The sequence below is a fragment of the Prionailurus viverrinus genome, chromosome E2 (genome assembly GCF_022837055.1).
Source record: "Prionailurus viverrinus isolate Anna chromosome E2, UM_Priviv_1.0, whole genome shotgun sequence".
NCBI lineage: Eukaryota > Metazoa > Chordata > Mammalia > Carnivora > Felidae > Prionailurus > Prionailurus viverrinus.
The window spans coordinates 19192742-19218451 of NC_062575.1; the positions used below are offsets into that span (position 1 = coordinate 19192742).

At 38.3% G+C, this 25710-nt stretch overlaps 1 protein-coding gene across 3 annotated transcripts in view; it reads right to left on the reverse strand.

Annotated features, from left to right (window-relative positions):
- Positions 1 to 25710, reverse strand: part of NFATC3 (nuclear factor of activated T cells 3) — a 137920-nt gene that overhangs the window by 47178 nt on the left and 65032 nt on the right. For all 3 annotated transcript variants that reach the window (XM_047834892.1, XM_047834893.1, XM_047834894.1), the window contains exons 4-6: positions 15690 to 15889; positions 9324 to 9496; positions 4870 to 5010 (exon numbers count right to left, since the gene is read on the reverse strand). In XM_047834892.1, the coding sequence (XP_047690848.1) occupies positions 4870 to 5010; positions 9324 to 9496; positions 15690 to 15889 (514 nt within the window). The remainder of the gene's footprint in view (positions 1 to 4869; positions 5011 to 9323; positions 9497 to 15689; positions 15890 to 25710) is intronic.

The following is a 25710-nucleotide window of genomic DNA, read 5'->3' on the forward strand; positions in this document are numbered from 1 at the left end:
GAGACAAGGAAGGCTTCCTGAGTTCTTGAACTGAGGTTGAAAAAGAAGGCAGAACTCAAGTGATATGGGTGGAAGGTTGGTTTAGGCCTAACAGCACAAGCAAAGCCAAGATGGCAAGAAACTACACGACAGAGGAAACCATAAGCAGCTGTGTTGATGGAGTAAAAAGTATGAGGTAGGGAAAAATAAGAAATGAGGCTGAAAAGAAAGGCAACAGATTGTGACCTAAATGCCACATGAAGGGACCTAAAATATGAAGAGATTACTAAAGGTGCTTTCAGAATGGGAGTTACACAGTCACAAACTGCAATCTCATCTGAAACCAGTAATTGTATTAAGTCAAAAGTTCTTAAAGGTAAAGCTCTAGTTAAATGTATTCTATAATGAAACTGCATTATATACATACATATTTATTATATTCAGGCACAAATGAATTTTTTTTAATGTTTGTTTATTTGAGAGGGAGGGTAAGTGTAGAGAGAGGGGGACAGAGGATATGAAGCGGGCTCTGCACTGACAGCAGAGAACCCGATGTAAATCTCATGAGATTATGACCTGAGCTGATGTCAGACGCTTAACCAATTGAGCCACCCAGGCGTCCCTCAGTGGGTACTTTAAAGTGCGTGTTAGGGGGTTTCTAGCTGGTTCAGTTGGTAGAGCATGCGACTCTTAATCTCAGGTTTGTAAATTCAAGCCCCACATTGGGCATGGAGCCTATTTAAAACAAACAAAAAACAAAAACAAAAGAATGAAACACATGTCAGAAGTTTGAAAGAAATAATGTAGTTATAGACAAAGATTTGACCAGCTGATGAAATTTCCTAGAATGAGGGAATGAAAAGAAAGCTGAACCACAGAACCTTGGGAAACATCTATTTTTAAGGGCCAGAAAAATTGATTAAAAAAAAAAAAAAAAACAGTGGAGACATTTAAAAATGCGCCAAAAACCAGGTGAGTACAATCACACAAAGGTCAAGAAAGAAAAGAATGTCAAGGAGGAGGGTGGGTAGCTGAGTGTCAAATTTTTAGGTTATGATTTCAATATAATGGAAGTCAAAAGAGTACATAGCAGGTAAGGAAATGGCAGATGGTAGTTGACAGATTACTTGAGAGGCTGGATGATAAATGAAAACAAAATAAAACAACAGTTTATGAGGTTGACAGAGTCAAGGGAAAGGAAATGGTTTAGTATGAAAAGATTTAAACTTACTAAACTCCAAGAAAATGTATTCGGTGAAAAAAGAGGTAATAAAATCATAAGAGATAGGCAATGAAAGCAACGTATAGCCTTAAATCTGTAAGTTTCAAAAGGATAAAAAACAAATGAGATTACCATTTAAGAAAAAGAAACAGGGGCACCTGGGTGGCTCAGTCGGTTGGGTGTCCGACTTCAGCTCAGGTCATGGTCTCACAGACCGTGAGTTCGAGCCGTGCGTCGGGCTCTGTGCTGACAGCTCAGAGCCTGGAGCCTGCTTCTGATTCTGTGTCTCCCTCTTTCTCTGCCCCTCCCCTGCTCTGTCTCTCTCTGTCTCAAAAATAAATAAAAACAAACAAACCAAAAAAAAAAAAAAAAAAAAAAAGAAACATATTGGGGCGCCTGGGTGGCTCAGTCGGTTAAGCGTCCAACTTCAGCTCAAGTCATGATCTCATAGTTTGTGAGTTTGAGCCCGGCGTGGGACTCTGTGCTGACAACTTGGAGCCTGGAGCCTGGAGCCTGCTTCAGATTCTGGGTCTCCCTCTCTCTGCCCCTCCCCCAGCTCATGCTCTCTCTCCAAAAATAAATACATTAAAAAAAAAGAAAAGAAAAGAAAAGAAAAAAAAGTGAAAAGAAAAAAAATACAGACACTTGGAAACAGAAAACAAATACACAACTTAAAGGACCAATAAAGCCAAAGTACTATGGAAACACTGACTAAAAAACCAGAGATGGTACAAATAAATAATAGCAGGAATAAATTTTTTAAAAGGGATATAATTCCAGGGGTGCCTGGTGGTTCAGTCAGTTGAGCACCCAACAGTTGATTTCAGCTCAGGTCATGATCCTAGGGTCGTGATCAAGCCCCAGGTCAGGTTCCACGCTGACAGCAAGGAGACTGCTTGGGACTGTTTCTCTCTCTCTCCCTCTCTGCCTCTCCCCCTCTCTCCTGCCCACATGTGCGCTTGCTCCCTCTATAAAAAGGGAGGGGACATAATTCAAATGCAGAAATAGAGTATTATAAGCGAATAAATGTCAACAAATTTGAGAACTTGGGTGAAATAAATAAAATCCTAGTGTGACATAATAGGGAAAATATATATTGATCTCTGCCTCTGGCTCCTGGTATAAAGCTCCTAAAATTCTTGTAATTTCCAAGTGGTAAGAAGAACACTAGGAGTACCTTTTGTTTTTATACTTGGTCTTTGACCCCAGTTATGACACACAGAAGTCCTAAATCCCTTGGAATTTCCTGTGATAAGACTATCTTTTATTCTAAGGAGGTGATTCTTAGTAGGCTCCTGGATGGAGGCTGGTCACTAGAAAGACTTTCAGTTCTACCCCTATTCTCCAGAGAAGGAAGAGGGGCTGGAAATGGAATAGTCAATCAAACCTGTGTGAAGCCTCCATGAAAATTCCAAAGGCAGTAGAGTTCAAGGAGCTTTTGGGTTGCTGAACACATGGAGGTGGCTGGGACAGGGGCAATGTCTATAGAGGACACAGACGCTTCACACCCCCTTCCCACATACCTTATTCCATGTGTCTCTTTCATCTGGATGTTCATCTGTACCCTCTGATATCCTCTATTATGTAACAAACTGGTAATGGTACCTAAGTGTTTCCCTCAGTTCTGTGAGCCGCTCTACCAAATGATCAAAACCAAGAAGTGAGTCATGGGAGCCTCTGATCTGTAGCCAAGCCAGACAGAAGTACGTACCTGGGCATCTACTACTTTTGACTGTCATTTCAAGTGGCAGGCAGTCTTAAGGGACTGAGCCCTTAACTTGTGGCACTCCAGTTAGTGTCAGAACTGACCTCATTCAGAACACCCAACCCAGCTCATATCAAAGAATCAGCTGATATATGGTAAACCCACACATCTGGTGTCAGAAGTGTTTTGAGTGTGGTAACACTGTGAGAGTAAAGGAAAAACACAGAGTGTGTTTTTCTATTTACCTGGAAAAATAAAAATCATGAAAATTAACTCAAGAAGAAATGGTCCCATACCTATGAAATGGCCCATACCTACTTAAATGGTCCCATACCTCTGAAAAGAATTATATCAGAAATTAATAGTACCACAAAGACCCCAGCCCAGAAGGTTTCAGAGATGAGCTCAGCCACATGTTCAAAGGAAGGTGAAATTACAGGGCACACACTTGGTAAGTGGGAAAAAATGAGGCACTTTCCCAACTTGATTTGACATCCAGAATACATAAAGAATACTATAAGGTAGTAAGAAAATGAAAACTGATTCAAAGGGATAAAGTGGACAAAAACATAAAGACATTACACAAAAAAGGAAACATGAATGACTAATAATCACCTCAATAAGATCAGGAAAATTCAAATCCAAAGTTCAAGATACATTTTACATCTACCAGATTAACAAAATTTAAAAATTATGACATTCTTACCTATGTCTACCAGGTGATAAGAACCAAAATGTTCATGGCCACACTATTGGCTATTGTTTGGTAGTGCCAAAAACTAGACACAGCCCAAAAGTCCAGTAGGAGAACAGATAATAAATTGTAGCACGTTCATACAGTGAAGCTATATAGTAGTAAAAGTGAATGATCTTCTGTTACGTGGATCGATCTTAAAACATTAATGTTGACTTCCAAAAAAAAGCAATTTTCAGAAGAATACATGAAATGTTATATACATAGCCCAAAACCAGAGAAAACGCATAAAACTATAAAGAAAAGCATGGATTGATTTAGGAGTGGGATCCATTTGGGAAGGGACATCAAAAGGCCTTTCAGAGATAAATGTCTTACTTCTTCAACTGGGCGTCACGTGTGTGGGTATCTCTTATATTATTCTCATAAAAAGGTATTTCACAATTTTTAAAATGCTTAAAAAATGAGAAGGAATAATAGATGAAAAAATGTTTTAAATACGCTCAGAAAGGTTTTAAACACCCTGAAAGACATAGGATTCTTCTACACTTACAAAAATGAAGATATAATTTATATATTTATATATAAAATACATAAAATTCACCCTTTTAAATTATATAATCAAGAAGTTTTCAGTATATTCACAGAACTGTACAACCACCACCATCATCTAATTCTAGAAACCCTGTGCCCATCAGCAGTCACTCTCCACTGATCCCTCCCTCCAACCCCGGGCAACCACTAATCTACTTTGTCTCTATGGATTGCTGATTTTGGATGTTGTGTGCTGAATCCTTTCACTTAGCATGTTTTCAAGGTTCATTCATGTTGTGTTATGAATCAGTACTTTATTCTTTTTTATGGTTGAATAATATCCCATTGTATGGACATCCCCATTTTGTTTAGCCATATAACAATTGATGATTGTTTGGGTTGTTTCCAGTTTTGGGCTGTTATGAATAATGTCGCTGTAAGTTTTCTGTGCAACACATCATCAATTCTCTTGAATATATATATATATATATATATATATATATATATATATGAGTAGAAATACTGGGGATTCTTCTACTTTTGAGATACCCTTAATGAGAATTTAACATTTATATGGAAAATTTAAGAAATATACGGCTTATCAAAAAATCTGTGTAAATGATGTTTGTAGCTTTAGAAAAACTTTTGTTTTCGTCCATGAAACATGGGAATAATTCATTTTACTCATTTTGCCCCTTATTTTGAAGCCAATCAACTCAAATCTTATGTTATTACCTTGTCCTTTCTCAAGAAAAATGATTTTGGATTCTGGAAGAAAATTAGATCCAGTCACAATCATTTCATGACCTCCATTTACAGAACAACTGTTGATACTATACTTCTCAATATGAGGAAGTTCTTGAGCAGACCGCTGAGCTGTTTGTTTTTTTTTTTTAGGAGTTGAGAAGAAACAAAATATTAGTTTACAATCTTTCATATGTAAATGACAAATTCAAGCTATACAATGAAAATAGAAGCAAACTCTGGGCTTTGAAAATTCAAGACAACGGTAACAAAATCCACTAAAATAACCACATTATTTAGAAAATAAGACTTATTAGATTTGTGATTTCTAAATAATTTTCTTACAACTGTAAAGAAACCAATGAGGAAAAATTAATCAATGCTTGCAACTTCATATTGACTCCAAAACATTAACTGCACCCACTTTCCTCTTTTTAGCTTAAGTCTTCAATGTATTTCTTCCCTACAACTGTTAAAATTGATGAATTTAATATAACTATAAAAAGCAAATTAATCCAAACATATGTAATTATACTGCATACAATTAAAAGACAAGTTTCTGAAGGATAAACACGAATTAGCTCTTTCATCAAGAAAATATCCAGGTCAGGGGTGCCTGAGTGGCTCAGTCAGTTAAGCATCCAACTTTTGATGTCAGCTCAGATCATGATCTCACGGTCAGTTGTGGGATCGAGCTCTCTCCCCCTCCCTCTGCCCCAACCCCTCCCACATGTGAGTGCATGTGCTCTTTCTCTCTCAAAAATAAAAATCATGTTTTTTTAATCCTCTTAAATAAAAAAGAAAGAAAATATCTAGATCATCACCAAGACAACAAGATGCCATTCTGGACAATTTTCCAAATAACTAAATAACTGAAGCATACATGAAGTACACACTAAATTTTTAAAAATGGAAGTAAACGTTTCCACAGTGCACTGCACTTTTCCTTCTAGGGTATGTGAACATAATTTTTAATGCCTCAGAGCCATTCTTTAAATTATCAACTTTTAGGGGCGCCTGGGTGGCGCAGTCGGTTAAGCGTCCGACTTCAGCCAGGTCACGATCTCGCGGTCTGTGAGTTCGAGCCCCGCGTCAGGCTCTGGGCTGATGGCTCAGAGCCTGGAGCCTGTTTCCTATTCTGAGTCTCCCTCTCTCTCTGCCCCTCCCCCGTTCATGCTCTGTCTCTCTCTGTCCCAAAAATAAATAAACGTTGAAAAAAAAAAAAAAAACTTTAAATTATCAACTTTTATAAACAGTACCCTTGGTGCCACCTTTCTCTGATATTGCCTGATTCCAAGTTGTTATATTTTGTGGAGATCCTATTTCTGGATTCTCTTTCTTTATTTCTTTTTTTTTTAACTGCTTAAGCTTTAAGCTACACATTACAATTCTTTTGAGGGCTTAGGTCCTCTAGGGGTTTCTTGCAAATGCCTAGATAGTTAGGTTTTTCTCTGAATTAAAACAAAAAAAGTGTGGATTATGCTCTCTTCTTCACAGTTGGAAAATAGGTCTACTTTTCTACTTCCTGGGTGGAAAACTGGTAGCTCTGAGGGTCAGCTGTTTTGTTTGACTAGAACAACATTTTAAAGAAATTTAAACTTGAATGCCTTTAGGAAGCACACATTCTCAGTTCACTGTGGCTCTTGTTTCTCCCAACTATTTAAAACCAAGCCACAAAATGTATTTAAATTGGGATCTATGCTCTATTCAAAGAGAATGCTAGGGGCACCTGGGTGGCTCCCTCAGGTAAGTGTCCAACTCTTGGTTTCAACTCAGGTCATGATCTCATGGTTTGTGAGTTCAAGCCCAGCATCGGGCTCTGCGATGACAATGTGAAATCTGCTTGGGATTCCCTCTCTCCTTCTCTCTCTGCCCACCCCCCTCTTGCACACACGCATTTGCGCTCTCTCACTCTCTCTCTCTCAAAATAAACAAAAATGAAAAAAAGAGAAAGCTAAAATAGACCCTTTCATAGGACATGGGTCTGGGATTCAGGACCACTATCACTTGGAAAGTATCAAGCACCAACCTAGATCTCAGAAAATACTTATGTCCCTACTTATGTTCCAAATGACTCACAGAGAAGGGGCATGAAGACAAGCACTGGCACTGGCTGGCCTAGGAAATACATTAATTCATGTTTTAGATATTTATGGTGGAAACTAGCCATCATGGGCACATTCAAAGTAACAGCAAAACTGTGTTCACCAGGGGAGCCTGGGTGGCTCAGTCGGTTAGGTGTCCAACTTCAGCTCAGGTCACGATCTCAGTCTGTGGGTTCAAGACCCACATTAGGCTCTGTGCTGACAGCTCAGAGCCTAGAGCCTGCTTTGGATTCTGTGTCTCCCTCTCTCTTTGCCACTCCCCTTCATATATATGAAGATACTTCATATATATGTGTGTGTGTGTGTGTGTGTATACATATAAACAATAAAAGAAAAAAGAAAGAAAATCCAAAGAAAGGTTAATAGTGACTACACCACAGGGTAGTGATTACAAAAGATTTTGCTATCATTCCTTGTACCATTCTGCATTTCTTCTTTTTCCATTCTGTGTTTCTATATTCTCAACAATAATCACATATTAATTTAATAAACTAAAAGAAAAAATAGAAAATCATTTTAGAATAACTTCATCTCAAAAACTCAAACTACTCTATTAACTTAAATTACTTAAATTAACTCTGGGGCACCTGGGTGGCTCAGTCTGTTAAGCTTTCCACTCTGCTCAGGTCATGATCTCATGGTTTGTGAGTTTGAGCCCTACATCGGGTTTTCTGCTGTCAGCGTAGAGCCCATTTCAGATTCTCTGTCCCCTTCTCTCTCTGCCCGTCCCCACTCTCAAAAATAAACAAAACAATTGAAAAATTATCTAAATGAACTTTGCTAAAAAATAGAGGCATATATGCTTATATGGGCATAGAAAAGTCTGGCAGGAAAATAAAAACGCTGGCAGTGACAGCTGCTTATAAATTTTTTTTCAACATTTATTTTTGAGAGAGAGACAGAGAGAGCACGCACGTGAGCACGGGACGGGCAGACAGAGAGGGAGACACAGAATCCAAAGCAGGCTCCAGGCCCTGAGCAGTCAGCACAGAGCCGGACACGGGGCTCAAACCCACCAACTGTGAGATCATGACCTGAGCCAAAGTAGGATGCTTAACTGAATGAGCCACCCAGGCACCCCCCAATAGCTGCTTCTAATAAGGGAAATAGTTGACCTGGAAATTTGCTTTTCACTCTATATTCTTTTTGAATTTTAGTAAGTACCTGTATTGTCTGTTAAAAATACAAAACTATTTCTATAGTGAATTCTATTACTATGTATTTACTCAGTGATTTCTCAGTTAACTGTGAAATAATAAAGTAATAGTTCAATTTCATAAATAGCAAAAGGAGGCACAGAAAGGTACTACAGTAGGTTTGATCCCAAATAAAGATGCACGTGTTTAACAGAAACAACATGGTATAATTGAAAGAGTACTAAGAAAACCTGTGTTCTAAGCACAGTTCTGTCACTAACAAGCCAATAAGCTTGCAGGAGTACTTCAGACACTTGTGCCTCAGTTTCCTCCAACACAAAATTAAGACATGAATTGGAACACTTATAAGTCTATGCCCTAAACATCTAAACAGCAGTTTCAATACTATAGTACTACCAGCTAACCTACCAGAGGCCCACAGTTCTCCAGGGTGTAAGTAGGTACATGTTCTAGGGCCTGTTCTCATTTCTTGCCTTTGTAAATCAGGGGAAAAAAGCATTCACTTTCTCAATCTGATGTTGTAAACAGGTTAATGGTTTAAAAAAAAAAAATCCTTTAAGTCTTTATTTAGCTGAGGTGTCAGCTTGCAGAGATAGGCATCTTCCAACAAGGCGGCTCATGTTTTAATGAAACAAAGGTGACCAAGGGATACTTAATCATAGCTTCATTTTGTCCTCAGGTGTCATCAAGCCCACCTTCCTCATTTATAGGTTAAAAAAAAACTGTGGTCAATGGGGCCCCTAGGTGGCTCAGTTGGTTAAGTATCCAACTTAACCTTAGCCCTGAGGTCATGATCTCAGGGCTCATACTCAGACCCACATCACGCTCTCTGCTGTCAGCACAGAGCCCACTTTGGATCCTCTGTCCCCCACTCTCTCTGGCCCTCCACCCCCCTCTCAAAAATAAACATCAAAAAAACAAAAACAAAAACCTGTGGTCAAGAGAATGTGTTTATAGTCCCACACAACCTATGGCCAAATTATAATGAGAACCCATTTTCTAACTCCAAGATCTGTATTCCTCCCACCTAAACACATAGCTTATTTCCATACAAGAAAATCTCATCAGCTATCCAGACTCTGTGCCTCAGTTTATACTTTTAATCCAAATATTACATTAAAAGCAAAATAGGAAATTGCCTATTATAAACAAAATTTGAAAACATCATCACAAGCTCACTTACAGCACTCAACAGGTATGGAAGCTGTCTGAAGAGAAAGGACTTTTCCATTGGGCTGTGGGATGTGCACACGGAATACAAGTCGTACTCTAGTATTCTTTCTGCCAATATCAGTTTCTCCTTTTCGAAGTTCTATATCTGAATTGCGGAGTTTCAAAATACCTGCACAGTCAATACTAGGGAGAAAAATATACACATTTTATTTGCTTACTGATATTTAATGGTTCCCAACAACTTAGCTAAACGTGGCAGGGAAGAACTATCACTACCTAAAATAAGGTCCAAAAAGCAAGATGTATGATTGCTATTTCAATTCTGAGATTAAAAATGTTTTGAATGACAAAAGTGTAATAATGGTAAGTATGGTAGATTGTCTAAAAAGATGGCTGTCAATTATTCCCCATTCTTGCACCTGCATGCCACTTTTCCCATTAAGAGGTGAAAGCTGGCCTTATGATTTGACAAACAGAATGTAACCAAGTGATGCAGTGTAAGTTATGAGCCCAACATTAAGCCTCTTTTGCTCTCTTGGAGCCCTGAGCCACCATGAAGTCCATCCAGGAAGCTGGAGAGAAAGGCCAAGCCAATCCTCAACTACTCCAGTCACCCCAGACAGCTTGTATGTTCCAAATCCAGCTGAGCTCCCAGCTGAATTTAGGTGCATGAGTGATCTCAGCTGATACCACATGAATAGACCAGCTGAGTGCAGCCAACCCTAAGAATCATGAAAATAATGAACAGTTATTACTTTGAGCCACTAAATTTTGGAGTGCTTTTACAGAACTAGATAAGTAATACAAAGTAAAAAGACCTTAATTCTATGTAAGCAACTAAGCCAGAAAAGATTAACCTGTAGGACTCTAAATCAGTCATTAATAGCATATTTAGACTTTTCTAGTGATAGGTTTATTAGTAAAAACAATCCATCAGGCTAAGATTCTTTTATTTTTAAAGAATACACATATAAGATTAAAGTTTCGGCATTTAGGGTCTAACTTTTCATTATCTTCAAAATGCATTACTTGTATGGCTGCTTAACACACAATCAGGGTAGGAAACAGTACCTACAACATGTGTTTGTTATTCACATATTGAAAGAATAAAGCAAATGGAAAACTAGCAATCAACATCCTAAAGTTTACTCTCCCTTGTGGTATTACTTGTCATCCATCCCTTTGCCTTATCTACCAATAGTCCCAACTCTAGTGCTCAACTGTCCAGAGGCCACAGAAGTTGCTGTAAAGGAAAATATGTGTTAGAAAACTAGGTTATCAAGTTAAGAACCAGTAAAGCACAAGAAAGAATCCCAAAGGGTGAATATTTTCACCTTCAGAAAGACACAGGAGAAGAAATTTCCAAAAAAGGAAAACACTCTTGAAAGTATTTGTCATTTATGGATAATGAATTATACTTAATTAATATTGAACAATTGCACTTTAGCTCAAAGCAGTACTGATCAAATTGTATCAAGTAGTGATTATTCATGCTAACATGCCAATGAGCCTTTAGGGGGAAATGCCAGAGATCATCCATTTTATTGAGTTTTGAGGAAAGTATTTTATTTTATTTAAGTAAACTCTACCCCGGACATGGAGCTCAAATTCATGGCCTCAAAATCAAGAGTCATGTGCTCTACTGAGGAGCCAGCCAGGTGCTGAGAGGGAAGGTATTTTAGCAGAGAGCTAAGTTTCTAAGAGAAGAGTTAGAAGAAGAGTATCAGAAATGACGATCTTAAAGCTCTGCCTATGAATTTCAAGAAAAGATAAGACCAGACCAACAAGAAAACTACACATGTAGGAATAAATCACTATTAATTCTGTTTACAGATACAACTATATTTTATTTATTTTTTTAAGTACGAGTATATTTTAGATCAGAGTATAATAATGCCACATCCGTTTTCATCCAGTTTTAAAAACAGGGAGGAGTTACGAGTAGGATAAGGCAGTAAATACTGGAATCCATACTGAATGGCCAGAAAAACTTCAGGTGTGTGTGTCTCTAAGCTGGGTGGAATGAGAGCAGTAGCTGTGTTTGTTAACTAGAAACAATGATATTTCTGCAGCTTTGTCCTTTCTGGATTTATCCAGGTAGGCAGTATATGCCAGAACTGGTTGGGCAAGGGACATGAATTCTGACTACAACCTATTTCATGTGCTAATAGATGAGAAAAGGAGAAGGTAGATATGTTCAGATCCTACTATTTTTATTTTTTCACCTTATTTGGTATGTGAAGCTTTCCCAATTTCTTGAAAATCTTACAAACTCATGTACTCTTTTTAATTGAATTCACTGATTTATACATCACTTTTAAAAGGATGAGGCATTTTACAACATAAATACAAATAAGGTCAAGGAAAAACATAAAAAAAAATTAAATAGAAGCAACAGGAAATAAATATGTTCCAAATCTAGGGGTATACAAATTACTATACCTGAACTTGACCGAACTTCCCAGCAGCCAAGGCAAAAAGGAAATGTGATAAAGTTTACAGGTCTCTCCTTGTCTGGTAAAGCAAAATCTACCATGTCATCAGCCTTTTCCCTTTAACTTGAAAAGATTCTCTCTCTCTCTCTCTCTCTCTCTCTCTCTCTCTCTGTGTGTGTGTGTGTGTGTGTGTGTGTGTGTGTGTGTGTGTGTGTAATGACCAAGAGATAATATCTTTAATAGTGGTTTTTCACATTATGAAGAGTTATTCATATGGATATTTCTTATTCTATCCTTCAAACAAAGTTAAGAAGTATAAGAAGCTTCTGGTGATTTTCTATTTAAATTTAACTTGATTCAAGTCTAGTGCTTTGAACACCCAGAAGAATGAATGGAAACGTGGCCTATAAACCATCTCCTAGGGATCAATTTTATGAGTTCTTAGAAAAAGATGATTCAAAACTGAGTTTTAAATTTCCCTCTGCAGCTACCTGTATATTCATATGCTTTTTTTTAATGTTTATTTATATTTGAGAGAGACAGAGCATGAGAAGGAAGGGGCAGAGAGAAAGGGAGACAAAGAATCTGAAGTAGGCTCCAGGCTCTCTGAGCTGTCAGCACAGAGCCTGACTCAGGGCTTGAACCCACGAACCATGAGATCATGACCTGAGCCAAAGTTGGACGCTTAACTGACTGAGCCACCCAGGCACCCCAGTATATTCCTATGCTTTTGATTCTAGAGGAAAAAGTAAGATCTTAGAGTAAAAGAAACCTACATGCATGCATTTCTCATTCAATGGTTGGCTACCTCACTTATTTGAAAATGGGTCAAGGGGCCATTAAGCGTCAAACTTTGGTTCAGGTCATGATCTCATGGTTCATGAGTTTGAGCTCCATACTGGGCTCCATGTTGACAGTGCAGAGCCTACTTAGGATTCTTGCTCTCCCTCCCTGCTCCTCCCTCATTTATGTGTGTTCTCTCTCTCTCTCCCTGCCTCACTCCAAATAAATAAACTGAAAGAAAGAAAGAAAGAAAGAAAGAAAGAAAGAAAGAAAGAAAGAAAGAAAGAAAAGAAAATTAAAGAAAAGAAAATTAAAGAAAAGAAAAGAAAAGAAAAGAAAAGAAAAAAGAAAAGAAAAGAAAAGAAAAGAAAAGAAAAGAAAAGAAAAGAAAAGAAAAGAAAATGGGTCAAATGGATGCCTGGAGGCAGATCACTGTTCTCTTCAAGAAAGAGCTTTGCTCAAGTGGGAAATGAGATTCCAAAGTTCTTTCTGTATCAGAGAACACAGAAATTTTAAGAGTAGAGACTACTGGGGCGCCTGGGTGGCTCAGTTGGTTGAGCGACCAACTTGAGCTCAGGTCATGATCTCACAGTTTGTGAGATCAAGCCCTGCAATGCTGACAGCTCAGAGGCTGGAGCCTGCTTCAGATTCTGTGTCTCCTTCTCTGTCTCTGTCTCTGCCCCTCCCCCATTCATCCCCCCTCCCCCTTTCTCAAAAATAAACATTAAAAGAAAAAAAAAAGAGTAGAGATCATCACGGCTCAGTTAAGCATCCAACTCTTGACTTTAGCTCAGGTCATGATCTCATGGCTCCTGAGTTCGAGCCCCGCACTGGGCTCACTGACAGTTTGTGGGCCTGCTTGGGATTCTCTCTCTCCTTCTCTCTCTGCCCCTCCCCTGGGCTCTCTCTCAAAAATAAATAAATAATCTTAAAAAAAAAAAAAAAAGAGTAGAGAGCATCAGCTAGCTATCTGCTTTGCCTTAAAAGAACTCTGTAGTAGCCCCTGTGTGATGACTTATTGGGTTGGGTTCTCCTGTACTGCCCATTTGAACAAAGCAGGTAAAAATAAGGTTTTTATCACAAGATTAACTTGTCTTTCCCAGTAATAAGTAGGTAACAAGGTAAGTTCTTAAGGCAATTCTTATAATAATATAATTTTATCACAATATTCAGTTTACCTAAAAAAGTTATTTAAGTATAAATTTAAAGGAAGAGATCTAGAGACCAAAATCTAATTTTATATAACTGTTCTTGGAATAGCCTGGGACAGATGTTACTGCCATTTTAAGAAAGGTAGTTTGAAACAATTTCTGTAATAAACCTCACTATAAGTTTCAAATACCTAGTTGTGACGGGATTAACAGTTGCCTACTAAATAAATATCTATTTCCCCCTTCTTTCTTAGTAATAGATCCCTGTATCATTAGAGGTAGCAATGTGCTCAGGTAAAAACAAAACAAAACAATCCCAGACCTTCCTTATTTACAAGGATGAACAATAAGATATGCTAGATAGGTTTCTGTAACAAGCCTCTTGATAAAGACAGATTAGACAGACTAACTTGTGTCACCTGACTGGTTCAGTTGGTAGAGGATGTGACTCTTGATCTTAGGGTTGTGAGTTCAAGCCCTACAATGGGCAGAGAGCTTATTACTTTTAAAATATATATAAACAAATACAACACAGTAAAATAAAGAGGCTAACTCAGATGGAAGTTTTCTTTAGCCCTTTTTCCTTATTCCTTCTGGGACTATGGTTGTGATGGTTCGAGTTCCAGCAGCCATTTTGTAACATGAGACAATCTTGAGGACAGAAATCACAAGTTAAGAATAGCAAGGGGGCGGGGGGCACCTGGGTGGCTCAGTCGGTTGAGTGCCTGACTTCAGCTCAGGTCATGATCTCGAGGTCTATGAGTTTGAGCCCCGCGTTGGGCTCTGTGCTGACAGCTCAGAGCCTGGAACCTCCTTTAGATTCTGTGTCTCCTTCTCTCTCTGCCCCCACCCCTCCACTCTCTGTCTCTGTCTCTGTCTCTGTCTCTCTCTCTCAAAAATAAACATTAAAAAAAGAAAAAAAAAGAATAGCAGAGGGGGCACACGAGTGGCTCATTCGGCTGAAGTGTCCAACTCTTGATTTTGGCTCAGGTCATGATCTCAAGGTTCATGAGATCGAGCCTCACATCACGCTCTGTGCCAACAATGCACAGACTGCTTGGGATTCTCTCTCTCCTTCTCTATCTGCCCCTCCCCTGCCCACATGTGCACACACTTTTGATCTCTCTCAAAATGTACACACACACACACACACACACACACACACACACACACACACACACACAAAGAGGGGCACCTGGGTGGCTCAGTCAGTTAAGTGTCTGACTTCAGCTCAGGCCATGATCTCATGGTTCATGAATTCCAGTCCCGCCTCAAGCTCTCTGCTGTCCGCACAGAGCCTGCTTCAGATCAGATCCTCTGTCCAGACCCTCTCTCTCTCTGCCCGTCCCCCACTTGCTTTCTCTCAAAAAAAATATTTTTTTTAATTGGGAAAAAAAAAAAAAAGACCAGAAAAGAAGAAAAACAGAGTTTGGGGCCCCAATGACTTATGGAGTTCCTGTGCTAGCCCTAAAAATGCCTATTTGTACATTTCTTTTATGGAATAACAAACTAAACGTCGACTGTTTAAGCCACTGCATTCCTTGTGTGACATATAATCCTAACCTGAACAAAACTCTAAAGCATTCTCATTCAGAAGCTAGCCACCTCATTTTGTTTGGAAAGGAGTCAAACAAGTAAGCCTGGAGATAGTAAAAGTTTCCTTAAGGAAATTTGACAATCATAATAATTGTACTGCAACTGTTCTTTTGTCTACCCTATTAGACTGTGAGCTACTTGCAAAAAGTCCATATATTTTTATCTTTAACATTTAACAAAATGCTTGGCTGGTACCACATGGTTCATAAACTTCTGCTGAAGTGCATTTCCTTTCTGGAAATCTGCTACCAACTTTAGCTAATGTCTTACAATTATCTACATAATGTTATTCTGTTAATTTAGAACCATGAATAATTCATTTCTGTACTATAAAAAGAAGTATGTTTTTCTCTGAAAGTTGTTTTAGGGGAAAAAAAAGAACTGCCCATTTTGGGGTATGTTTCCAGATACCTGGCTGACATATTGTTTTCAGGAAGAAGGGGAATTTCCAGAACCTTTGTGCTGGCAATTATTATCTCTTGACTTGCAGTAGCAACAGTCTTCCCAGTGATTCGATGCACCTGGTAAAATGCATGAGGTCGTAAATATCGATCATCTGCTGTTCCAATAAACATCTGTAGATTTATCGGCTTTTCATTATAGCCCAGGAGCTAATTAGAAAGAACAAACAAAAATACAATTCATTATCCATTATATTTATAATAAGTTTACAACAGGAAGTTTATTATATCTGTAACATATATTATTGATACACAAAATGTTATTTCAAGAAGGTAACAATAAAAATGTAATAAGTGAACAATCTTCCAAATTTCAGAAGATTATGAGTTGTAAAATGCTGGAATGTTACAAAGGAATGAGGGGGTTTTGGTTTTTTTGTGTTTTGTATATATATCCGGAATAAAAATTTTGCAAAGCTTTCTTATAGAGTACTGTGAAAAACCACAAGGAAAGGGTGCCTACATGGCTCTGTTGGAAGAGTTGCAACTCTTGATCTTGGGATTGAGTCTGAGCCCCATGTTGGGTGTAGAGATTACTTAACAATAAATTTAAAAAAAAAAAAAAAAAAAAAAAGGTGCCTGGGTGGCTCAGTTGGTTGGGCATCCAACTCTGGATTTCGGCTCAGGTCATGGACCCAGAGTTCTGAGATCAAGCCTCGTTTCAGGCTCCAGGCTGAGTATGGAGCCTGCTTAAGATTCTCACTCTCTCAGCCTGGGTGGCTGTCAGTTAAGTGTCCAACTTCAACTCATGGTTCGTGAGTTTGAGCCCCATACCAGGCTCTGTGGTGTCAGAGCAGAGGCTGCTTCAGATGCTCTGTCTCCCTCTTTCTCTGCCCCTCCCCCAGTTTACTCTCTCTCTCTCTCTCTCTCTCTCTCTCTCTCTCTCTCTCAAAAATAAATATTAAAAAAAAAAGAAGATTCTCTCTCTATCCCTCTGGCCCTCTCCCCAACTCGTGCTCTGCAAAGAGAGAAAGGAAATAAGGAAGAAGGGAAGGACAGACTGACTCTGTACTTTAGGCAACATTAACCATCCAGCCCAGACTTAAAAGACATGGGTGTACAGGGGGCACCTGGGTGGCTCAGCTAGTTAAGTGTCCAACTCTTGATTTTAGCTTGGGTCATGATCTCACATTTTGTGGGTTCAAGCCCCATGTTGGGCTCCATGCTGACAGCGTGGAGCCTGCTTGGGGTTCTCTCCCCTGCCCCCACCTCTCTGCTCCTCCACTGAGTTCTCAATCAATCTCTCTCTCTCTTTCTCTCTCTCTCAAAATAAACAAGTAAACTTTAAAAAGACTTGGGTGTACAGGAAGGTCCTCTAACAGGCTATTAAAATCAGAAAGTTTGTTTTAGTAAAAAAATCTCAAAAAGCCTATTATATATGTTATCAACTTAAAATTTCAACTGACTTAACAGGCTGGGCTACTTGACTGTCTCTGGTGTCCTTCACTATTTTTGAGGTTAAGATGTGTATATAGGAGTAGGACCAGGAGGTGCTGGAGGTAAAAATCGCAACCACCAAAAAAGGAGGAAAATAAAAGAAATAGAGCCTGAAGAAGTACACATATAGCACTTAGGGAGATTCCCCTGTCCAATCTGATGCTGACTAGCACCCAAATGACCCACCATTATGCAGGTAACAATGACAAACAGGAACAAACATAAAGAACTACTTCAAAGTATGGAGAGCAAATATAAGCATATACTGGAAGCAAAGTGACACATGCTAGAATTGTAACAAAACAGTGTTTCCTGTTTTTAAGGCTTTCAACCTGAGGGAAGGCCACAGACCATGCCTTACAAAGTGGTTGACTTTCCTGTACAAAATCTAGTCTTGAAGGGCCTCAAGAACCAAGGACAGAGTTTGGGACAACTTCAGCCTCTGAGGAACTCTGAGTTCCCTCAGAGTAAAAGGGAACTCCCAGAAAGGAGACAGCCAGAGAAGGGGAGCTCCAAGTTATACAAATAAACTTTGTCCAGTCCTTTGGCTGACCTGGAAACCATCCATAACAGGTCAGATCCCAAGGAGTCTAAGGCTAATATAACTGAAATGAGACTATGAGCTCCCACTAACCAGAGAGACAGATTTTACAGGCTGACTCTAAACAAGTTAAGTGACTGCTTAAACAACAAAAAAATTCATTCTTTGGGGTTACATTTGGGTATATATGTATATCTGGTTTTGAATTGAATTTCTTTATATATTCTGAATCATTAACCCCTTGCAGATATAGGATTTTTACAAATATCTTTCATTCTGTAGGTTGTTGCGTTTTGGTTTGTTTGTTTGTTTGTTTTCCACTTTCTTGGTGGTGTCCTTTGATGCACAAGTTTTTAACTTTCATGGGAGTCCAATTTATCTAGTTTGTCTTGTTGCCTGTGTTTTTGTTGTCATACTTGAGAAAGCACTGCCAAATCCAATGTCAAGACTTCCCTGAATGTTTTCTTCTAAGAGTTTTATAGTTTTAGTAAAGTCTTACATTTAGGACCTTGATCTGTTTTGAGTGTATTTTTGTCTATGATGTAAGATAAGAGTCCAACTATATTATTTTGTGGGTAGATATCCAATTTTCCCAGCACCATTGGTTGAAAAGACTGTCCTTTCCCCAGTGAATAGTCTTGGCATTCTGTAGAAAATGAACTGACCATGTGTGAGGGCTTATTTCTGGGCTTTCTATTCTATTTCATCAATCTGTTTGTATGCCAATACCACAGTGTTTTAAACACTGCACCTTTGTAGTAAGTTACAAGTTAGGAAGAGTAAGCCTCCAAATTTATTCTTCTTTTTCAGTGTTGTCCTGCTTATTTGAGGCCTCTTGCAATCCCACATGAATCTGAAAATATGCTTTTCCATTCAACAAAAAAGGCTGTTGGAATTTTGGTAGGAGCACTCACTCTCTAGATTGCTTTGGGGGGGTACTGATGGCTTAATGTTAAGTCTTCCTATCTATGAACATGGATATCCATTTATTATGTGTACTTACATTTTATTTTTATTTTACTTGTTTCCATCTATTTTTCTTTCTCTCAGCAATATTTTATAGTTTTCAGCATGTAAGTCTCGACACCTCCTTGGTTCAACATATTCCTAAGTATTTAATTCCTTCAGATGCTACTATAAATAGAATTACTTTTTAAATTTCCTCTTCAAGTTGTTCATCACTGGTACACAGAACCACAAATGGTACCTGTATTTTGATCTTCTACCCTGAAACGCTGAATTCTTTTATTAGCTCTAGTAGCTTTATTGTGGATGATGTGATATTTTCTATGTATAGGAATATGCCATCTATGAATAGAGACTATTTTACCTCTTCATTTGCAATTCAAATGCCTTTTATTTCTTTTTATTGTATAGTTCTGGCTAGGACTTTTAGCACAAATGCTTAACAGGAGTGGTGAAAGTGAGCCTCCTTATCTTGTTCCTAATCTTAACTCAGTCTTTTTTTTTTTTAATGTTTATTTATTTATTTGAGAGAGAGGTAGAGAGTGAGTAGTAGAGGAGGACAGAAAGAGGGAGAGAGAGAATCCAAAGCAGAATCCAAATCCACACTGTCAGCACAGAGCCCAAAACAGGACTCAAACTCACAAACCGTAAGATAATGACCTGAGCCGAAATCAAGTTGGATGCTTAACCAACTGAGCCATCCAAGTGCCCCTAGCTTTCAGTCTTTTACCATTAAACATGATGTTAGCTGTGGGCTTTTCATAAATGACCTTTCATGGTAAGGAATTTTCCCCTTTTCCTAGTGTGTTGAGTGTTAGGGTTTTTTGGTGGCTTTTGTTTTTGTTTTTAATGAAAGGCTGTTGGGGCACCTGGGCAGCTCAGTTAAGCATCTGACTTCAGCTCAGGTCATGATCTCACAGTTTGTGTGTTTGAGCCCCGTACTGGGCTCTGCACTGACAGCTCAGAGCCTGGAGCCTGCTTTGGATTCTGTGTCTCTTGTGTGCGCTCTCTCTCTGTCTGCCCCTGCCCCCAACTCACATTTGCTCTCTTTCAAAAATGAATAAATTCCAAAAACAATTTAATGAAAGGCTGTTAAATTTTGTCAAATGGCCTTTTCCGTGTCAGCTGAGATGATCATGTGTTTTTTATCCCTTCTATTAATGTGGTGTATTACATCAACTGATTGTCCTATGTTCAATCCCATTTTACATTTCTGGGATAAATTCCACTTGGCAATGCTATATAAACCTTTTAATGTGCTGTCGGATTTGGTTAGTTTTTTTGTTGAGAATTTTTGTGTTTAGATTCATTAGAAATCCTGATCTCTTGTATCTTTGTCATTGTATCTTTGTCATTATTATCCTTTTGATTAAAAATTTTTTTCATGCTTCTACAGAAATCCCTCCATCTCTTCACATACCTAGCCTACTTCTACTAACTGGTTTAGTATTTTATTATGGTTAAATGAAAGACTCTTTCTGGTAACTCCAACACAGATGAAGAGGTAGAAGATCTAAGCCATCTCATCTCTAGGTCTGCTTCTACTGATTGTTTTCTTTTCACTGTGGGTCACACTTTCGTGTGTGTGTGTGTGTGTGTGTGTGTGTGTGTGTGTGTGTGTACTGTTGAGCATATACTGAACATTCTGTATGACAGACTTCTAAAGACTCAAGTAGAAATGTATTTACCTCCAAAAAGAGGTATGCGATTTCTTTTGACAGGTTACAGTTCTTAAGCTATGTCTCGTCTTTGTTGCAGATTTAGTCTCATTCCTCTGCTTTGAGTTAGTCGCTTCCTTATAGTTGGTGGTCTTAAAAGCTTCAGAGAGATTTCTCTCAGTAATCTCCACTGCTACTTTTAGCCACAATTGGGAGAAAGATGTGTTCCATGGCTGCTTTAATCCATTGAACCAACAAGGGAGCGACATGATAATATAGGTTGCATGAAGTCCATTTTTCAGTATGCAGAGTGGAGGAGGTGTCCAGCACTTCAAGGCAGTACTGGAGTTTCGGGCACTCAGTCCCTAGCACTGTCAGAACAAGCTGTGGTCACGAGTTACAGTGTCAGTGATGTTTTCACTACAGCAGTACTGGGTAGGATGGCTAGACAATGTTCTAGACCATGTAGCTTCCAAGCCTGAGATTTTATAATACCCTTTAAAAAAATTATCTTCTATTTCTGTACTATGACTTATAAGTTATCCTGATAGATGATATCAAATATAAAGTGCCTAGTCATGTCATATAGGCAGTGATAAACAAATATTAGCTATTATTCTGCATCCATGATTCTAGGTATATAATATAGTCAGAGTTCAAATGTGTAGAAAGAGTTTTTTTCTACTATGTAGTCTTTCAGATGAACACTTTACTCCCCCTGCTTGCCCATCCCTAGATTACAGTGGAGTTTGTAACCAAGCAACATCATAATTCAGTGATTATCCTCTACTTAGGAAAGGACATGAAGATTTCTGCCTATTATTGGGTAGTATAATTTACCTAGGATGGTTTCCAATACTGTAACATTTATAAAGAAGCAATTAAAGCTTGGACCATTGCAATAGCCTCAGAACTGTTCTCCTTGTTTTCACTCTGGCTCCTTTACAGCCTACTCGCTGTGCCGAAGCCAGAGCAAACTTTAACTAGATAATTTCAAGCCCTGCTCAGAATTCTCTAATGGCTTCCTTTCAACACTCAACTAAATTAAAATGTCCTATGATGATTTACAAGGTCTATGTGATTTGATCCCTGGCCAACTTGTTGCCTTACCTTCTTTAACTCTCTTCCCTTCAATGATTTGTTCTGACCATCCTGGCCTTAATGCTTGAACCACCCAAACTCATTCCTAACCTCAAGGATTTCACACTTGATATTTTATCCCTCTGGAATATTCTTCCCTCTGATCTTCATATTACCTCACTCCTTCAGTTCCATACTCAAAGGTTACCTCCTAAGAGAAGACCACCCTACCTAAAATACCACATCTCTGTCCCCTTATCCTGTTTTATTATTTTTCATAGTATGGATCACTATGAAAAGTGTATTATGTATTTATTATCTATTTCCCTCAGTACCATAAGTTCCAAGAAGGCAGAAACTTTGTTTTGTTCAGTCCTCTACCCTTTCCTTTTTTAACTGAGGATCTATTATAAAAATATCCATATTGAATGCCACTGCTTCAGCCAATATTATATAGGGACACTAAAATAAAGAACATATGCTATATGTTAACTAAAACTGATTTAATATTTATTTTTGAGAGAGAGAGCGTGGGCAGGGGAGGGCAGAGGTGGGGGGAGGAACAGAGGATCCCAAGTGGGCTCTGTGCTGACAACAACGAGCCCAATGTGGGGCTCAAACTCACGAACTGTGAGATCATGATGTGAGCCAAAGTCAGACACTCAACCACTGAGCCACCCAGGCACCCCAACTAACTAGAATTTAAATAAAAACTTGAAACAAAAAGAATTTTTAAGAAGTAAAATTTAAAAAATAAAATAAAGAACAAAGTGGCATGTACTAAACTTTAAGAAATTAGTGAAGACTCTAAAAGGCAGAAATTTACTTATAATAAAAAGGATGTACGGAAGCATATGATAAAAATCAATGAAGGCTCTATGAAGGAGAGAGAGGACAGAATCATGGAAATCAGTTAAGAGGCTGAAGCACTAGGTACTAACATCACATGTATTGGAAGTTTAAATTAGGGTGGAAGTGAGAACATAAACAGAAAATAGAAATGAAGAGGGATGAATGCAATAAATATTTTCCTAAAGAATTTTTTTTTAACTGACTACACACGTAATAATGAGAAAGGAAAAAAAAGAGGTTAGAAGTTGTGACCTTCAGTATCTAGGAGAATGGTGGTATCACTAGCAAATAAATGAAGAAGTCACTGATTCAGAACAGGTTTGGAGGGAGATAAGGTAAGGTTTTCTTTTTTTTTTAATTTTTTTTTCAACGTTTATTTATTTTTGGGACAGAGAGAGACAGAGCATGAACGGGGGAGGGGCAGAGAGAGAGGGAGATACAGAATCGGAAACAGGCTAGGTAAGGTTTTCAATGTTAGTCATGGAGTATTCAAAGTAACAATGAGACAGCTAGATGGAAATAATGAAGCTATATAAGATGTATATCCTTGTAGCCCAGCCAAAAAATTACTGAACAATAAACACAATGCTTTGCTATCTATTTTGATAACAAAATAATACAGTCTAGTATTAAAGGATGTCCTTAAAGGATGACATTTATCCATTTTCCTTTCCTTATTTTGACACGATGAGCATGGACTGTACAAGTTCCAGTATAGCAATACTCAGAGGACTTGAAACACTACTGAGTTTTAACTTCAACATTGTGGTTTACAGTGCCCTGAGCAAAGTGTGAAGTGGTAAGAGTACCACACATGTTCTAACTACTCTACCATCGTTGCACAAAAACAGTCACAGTCAATACATAAATGAATGAGCATGGCAACACAATGAGTGAGGTACACTACAGGCATTTTATGACAAGGAGCCAAAGACTGAAATTCCTATCAATGCATGGGATAACTAGTTCTTCAAAGTACAGAACTAGCCTATGTTACGTGGAACTTCAGAAAGTCCCACATATATTTATGTATACAGAGAAACTTATGAACTCAGAACCCAACTCCATAGTATAAATAAGTACCAAAAAAACTGCAGTTTTAACACATGAATTTGTAATGAATATGACCACCATATAAATTGAAGAAAACTTTAGCAAGAGTTCATCATTTCAGAAAATCATGTCATTGCCAGTAATGCCACTCAATGATGGAATTTAGGGTGCTAATCAATATGCCTGCCTCTGTACCTGCAACACTTGCAGTGATACTGCAGCTACAAATATCTAACTGCTTCACTGTCAAGCCTTTTCAATGTCAATGTCAAGCCTTTTCATTTTGAAATGTAACTATTTTGTTACAATTTAGTTCTAAATTTATTTCCCTGTAATATTACAGTATTATATTGATATTCTTACATTTGTATGTGCAAGTTGATTATATAATCTTTGCATTTCCATTTCAGGTTAATGAAGTAGTACTATAAAATATTTGTTCAAAACAAAAAAGTGGGGTTGGGTATGACAGAGTTGAGAATCATTAGTCTAGAAGATTTGCAAGTCGAGGCACATATGAATTTTCTCTTGGACCGGTCTGTCTAAAAGCAAATCTTCCAGTCTCGTCTAGGGAGCATAAACTTGTCATAAACATTTTGAGAGTTAAGAAAAGGGGTCAGGGGCGCCTGGGTGGCTCAGTTGGTTAAGCGTCTGACTTCGGTTCAGGTCATGATCTCACAGTACGTGAGTTCGAGCCCAGCGTCGGGCTCTGTGCTGACAGCTCAGAGCCTGGAGCCTGCTTCGGATTCTGTGTCTCCCTCTCTCTCTGCCCCTCCCCTGCTCATCCTCTGTCTCTCTCTGTCTCAAAAATAAATAAAAACATTAAAAAAAAAAGGGCGGGGGGGGGGGTCAGAAGTCTCCATATTCAGTATGCAGACTTTCCTTATGCCTCTCCCTCCATCCACCCTCCATTTTCTGTACAGATATTCAATCTCTGCCTTCAGGTATTCTAGAACCTAGAATGTCTATTTCATTCCTGCTGAACAGCAAATCTCCAATATTCTCCCAGGGTAAGACAGTGATAATCACTTCACTATACTACATAAGAGAAAAATCTGTGAACTCTAACTGCTTCTTTTGTAGACTTTCAACTAATCCTTCTGTTTTCAGCTTCATCTCACACCCCACTTCCAGAGATACCCAGTGCCTCAAATTCCTGAGTCTTTCCACGGTTCTTTGATATAAAATGACTTGTGCTCTTTATTGACTCTTTCTCTCTATCCAACAAGGTTAAGTTACAGCTGTCTAATGTCTAATGAGAGTAAACACATGTGTTCAATTTACTATCTTTAACTGGAAGTTGCAGTTTTCTGTAAATATTTATATAGTCCAAAAAATCTATCAATATTTTCCCTTTTAAAAAAGATTTTATTTTTAAGTAATCACTATACCCAATGTAGGGCTCAAACCTATAAGCGCTAGATCAAGAGTCGCACACTCCACTGACTGAGCCAGCCAGGTGCCCCTCAATGTTTTCAGTTGTGATTCCTTTTTATATATTTTGGTAGACAAAGTTAATAAATTTTACATCGGTTTAATTAAATTGAAAATATTCCAGGGGCACTTGGGTGGCTCAGTCAGTTAAGTATCTGACTTCGGCTCAGGTCAGTTCATGATCTCGCTGTTCATGGGTTCAAACCCCGCACAGGGCTCTGTGCTGACAGCTCAGAGCCTAGAGCCTGCTTCAGATTCTGTGTCTCCTTCTCTCTCTGCCCCTCCCCTAATTCTGCTCTGTCTCTCACAAATAAATAAACATTAAGAAAAATGTTTTAAAAAGAAAAAAATATATTCCATAAAAAAATAAAATGCCAACGCGATCACAATAAAAACAAAAAAGCCTAAATAAGTCAGTAACTGAAGAAGAAATTGGAAACTCATGGCTAACAAGTGGTTATTCTGCTATATCCGTTGCTCTTTCATGTCTAATCTAAATTGAACAAATTATTCTATGGAACTGTTCATCTAGGGGAGGAAGAAACACCAACAACTTTACAATTTGCCCCTAAGTACTGTGAAGGGGACAGGGTCCATCTTGTTATCCCCAGAGCCCAATATGGTACCTCGCACATTACAGGCATTCAATGATTGTTGAATGAATGAACTTTGGAATAAGAGTACAATTTGGTGGCAAAAAATAACTCATGAGGTTTGTCAACAGAATTATTTAAATAAGAATTATAGCCACTAAAGTAGGCTGTTCAAAATGAAGTTTAAAATAGAAAATACAAATAAAAACTTTATTACTATCTATTAAGCTACCCAAATATCACATAACGTACCTAAGTACTATATACCAAAGTATCCTAGTCATATTAGATAGCTCACTTTAATACCAGCTTGGCAAAGACATAAGCCACCTGTCCTTTATACTTCGATAGTAAAAT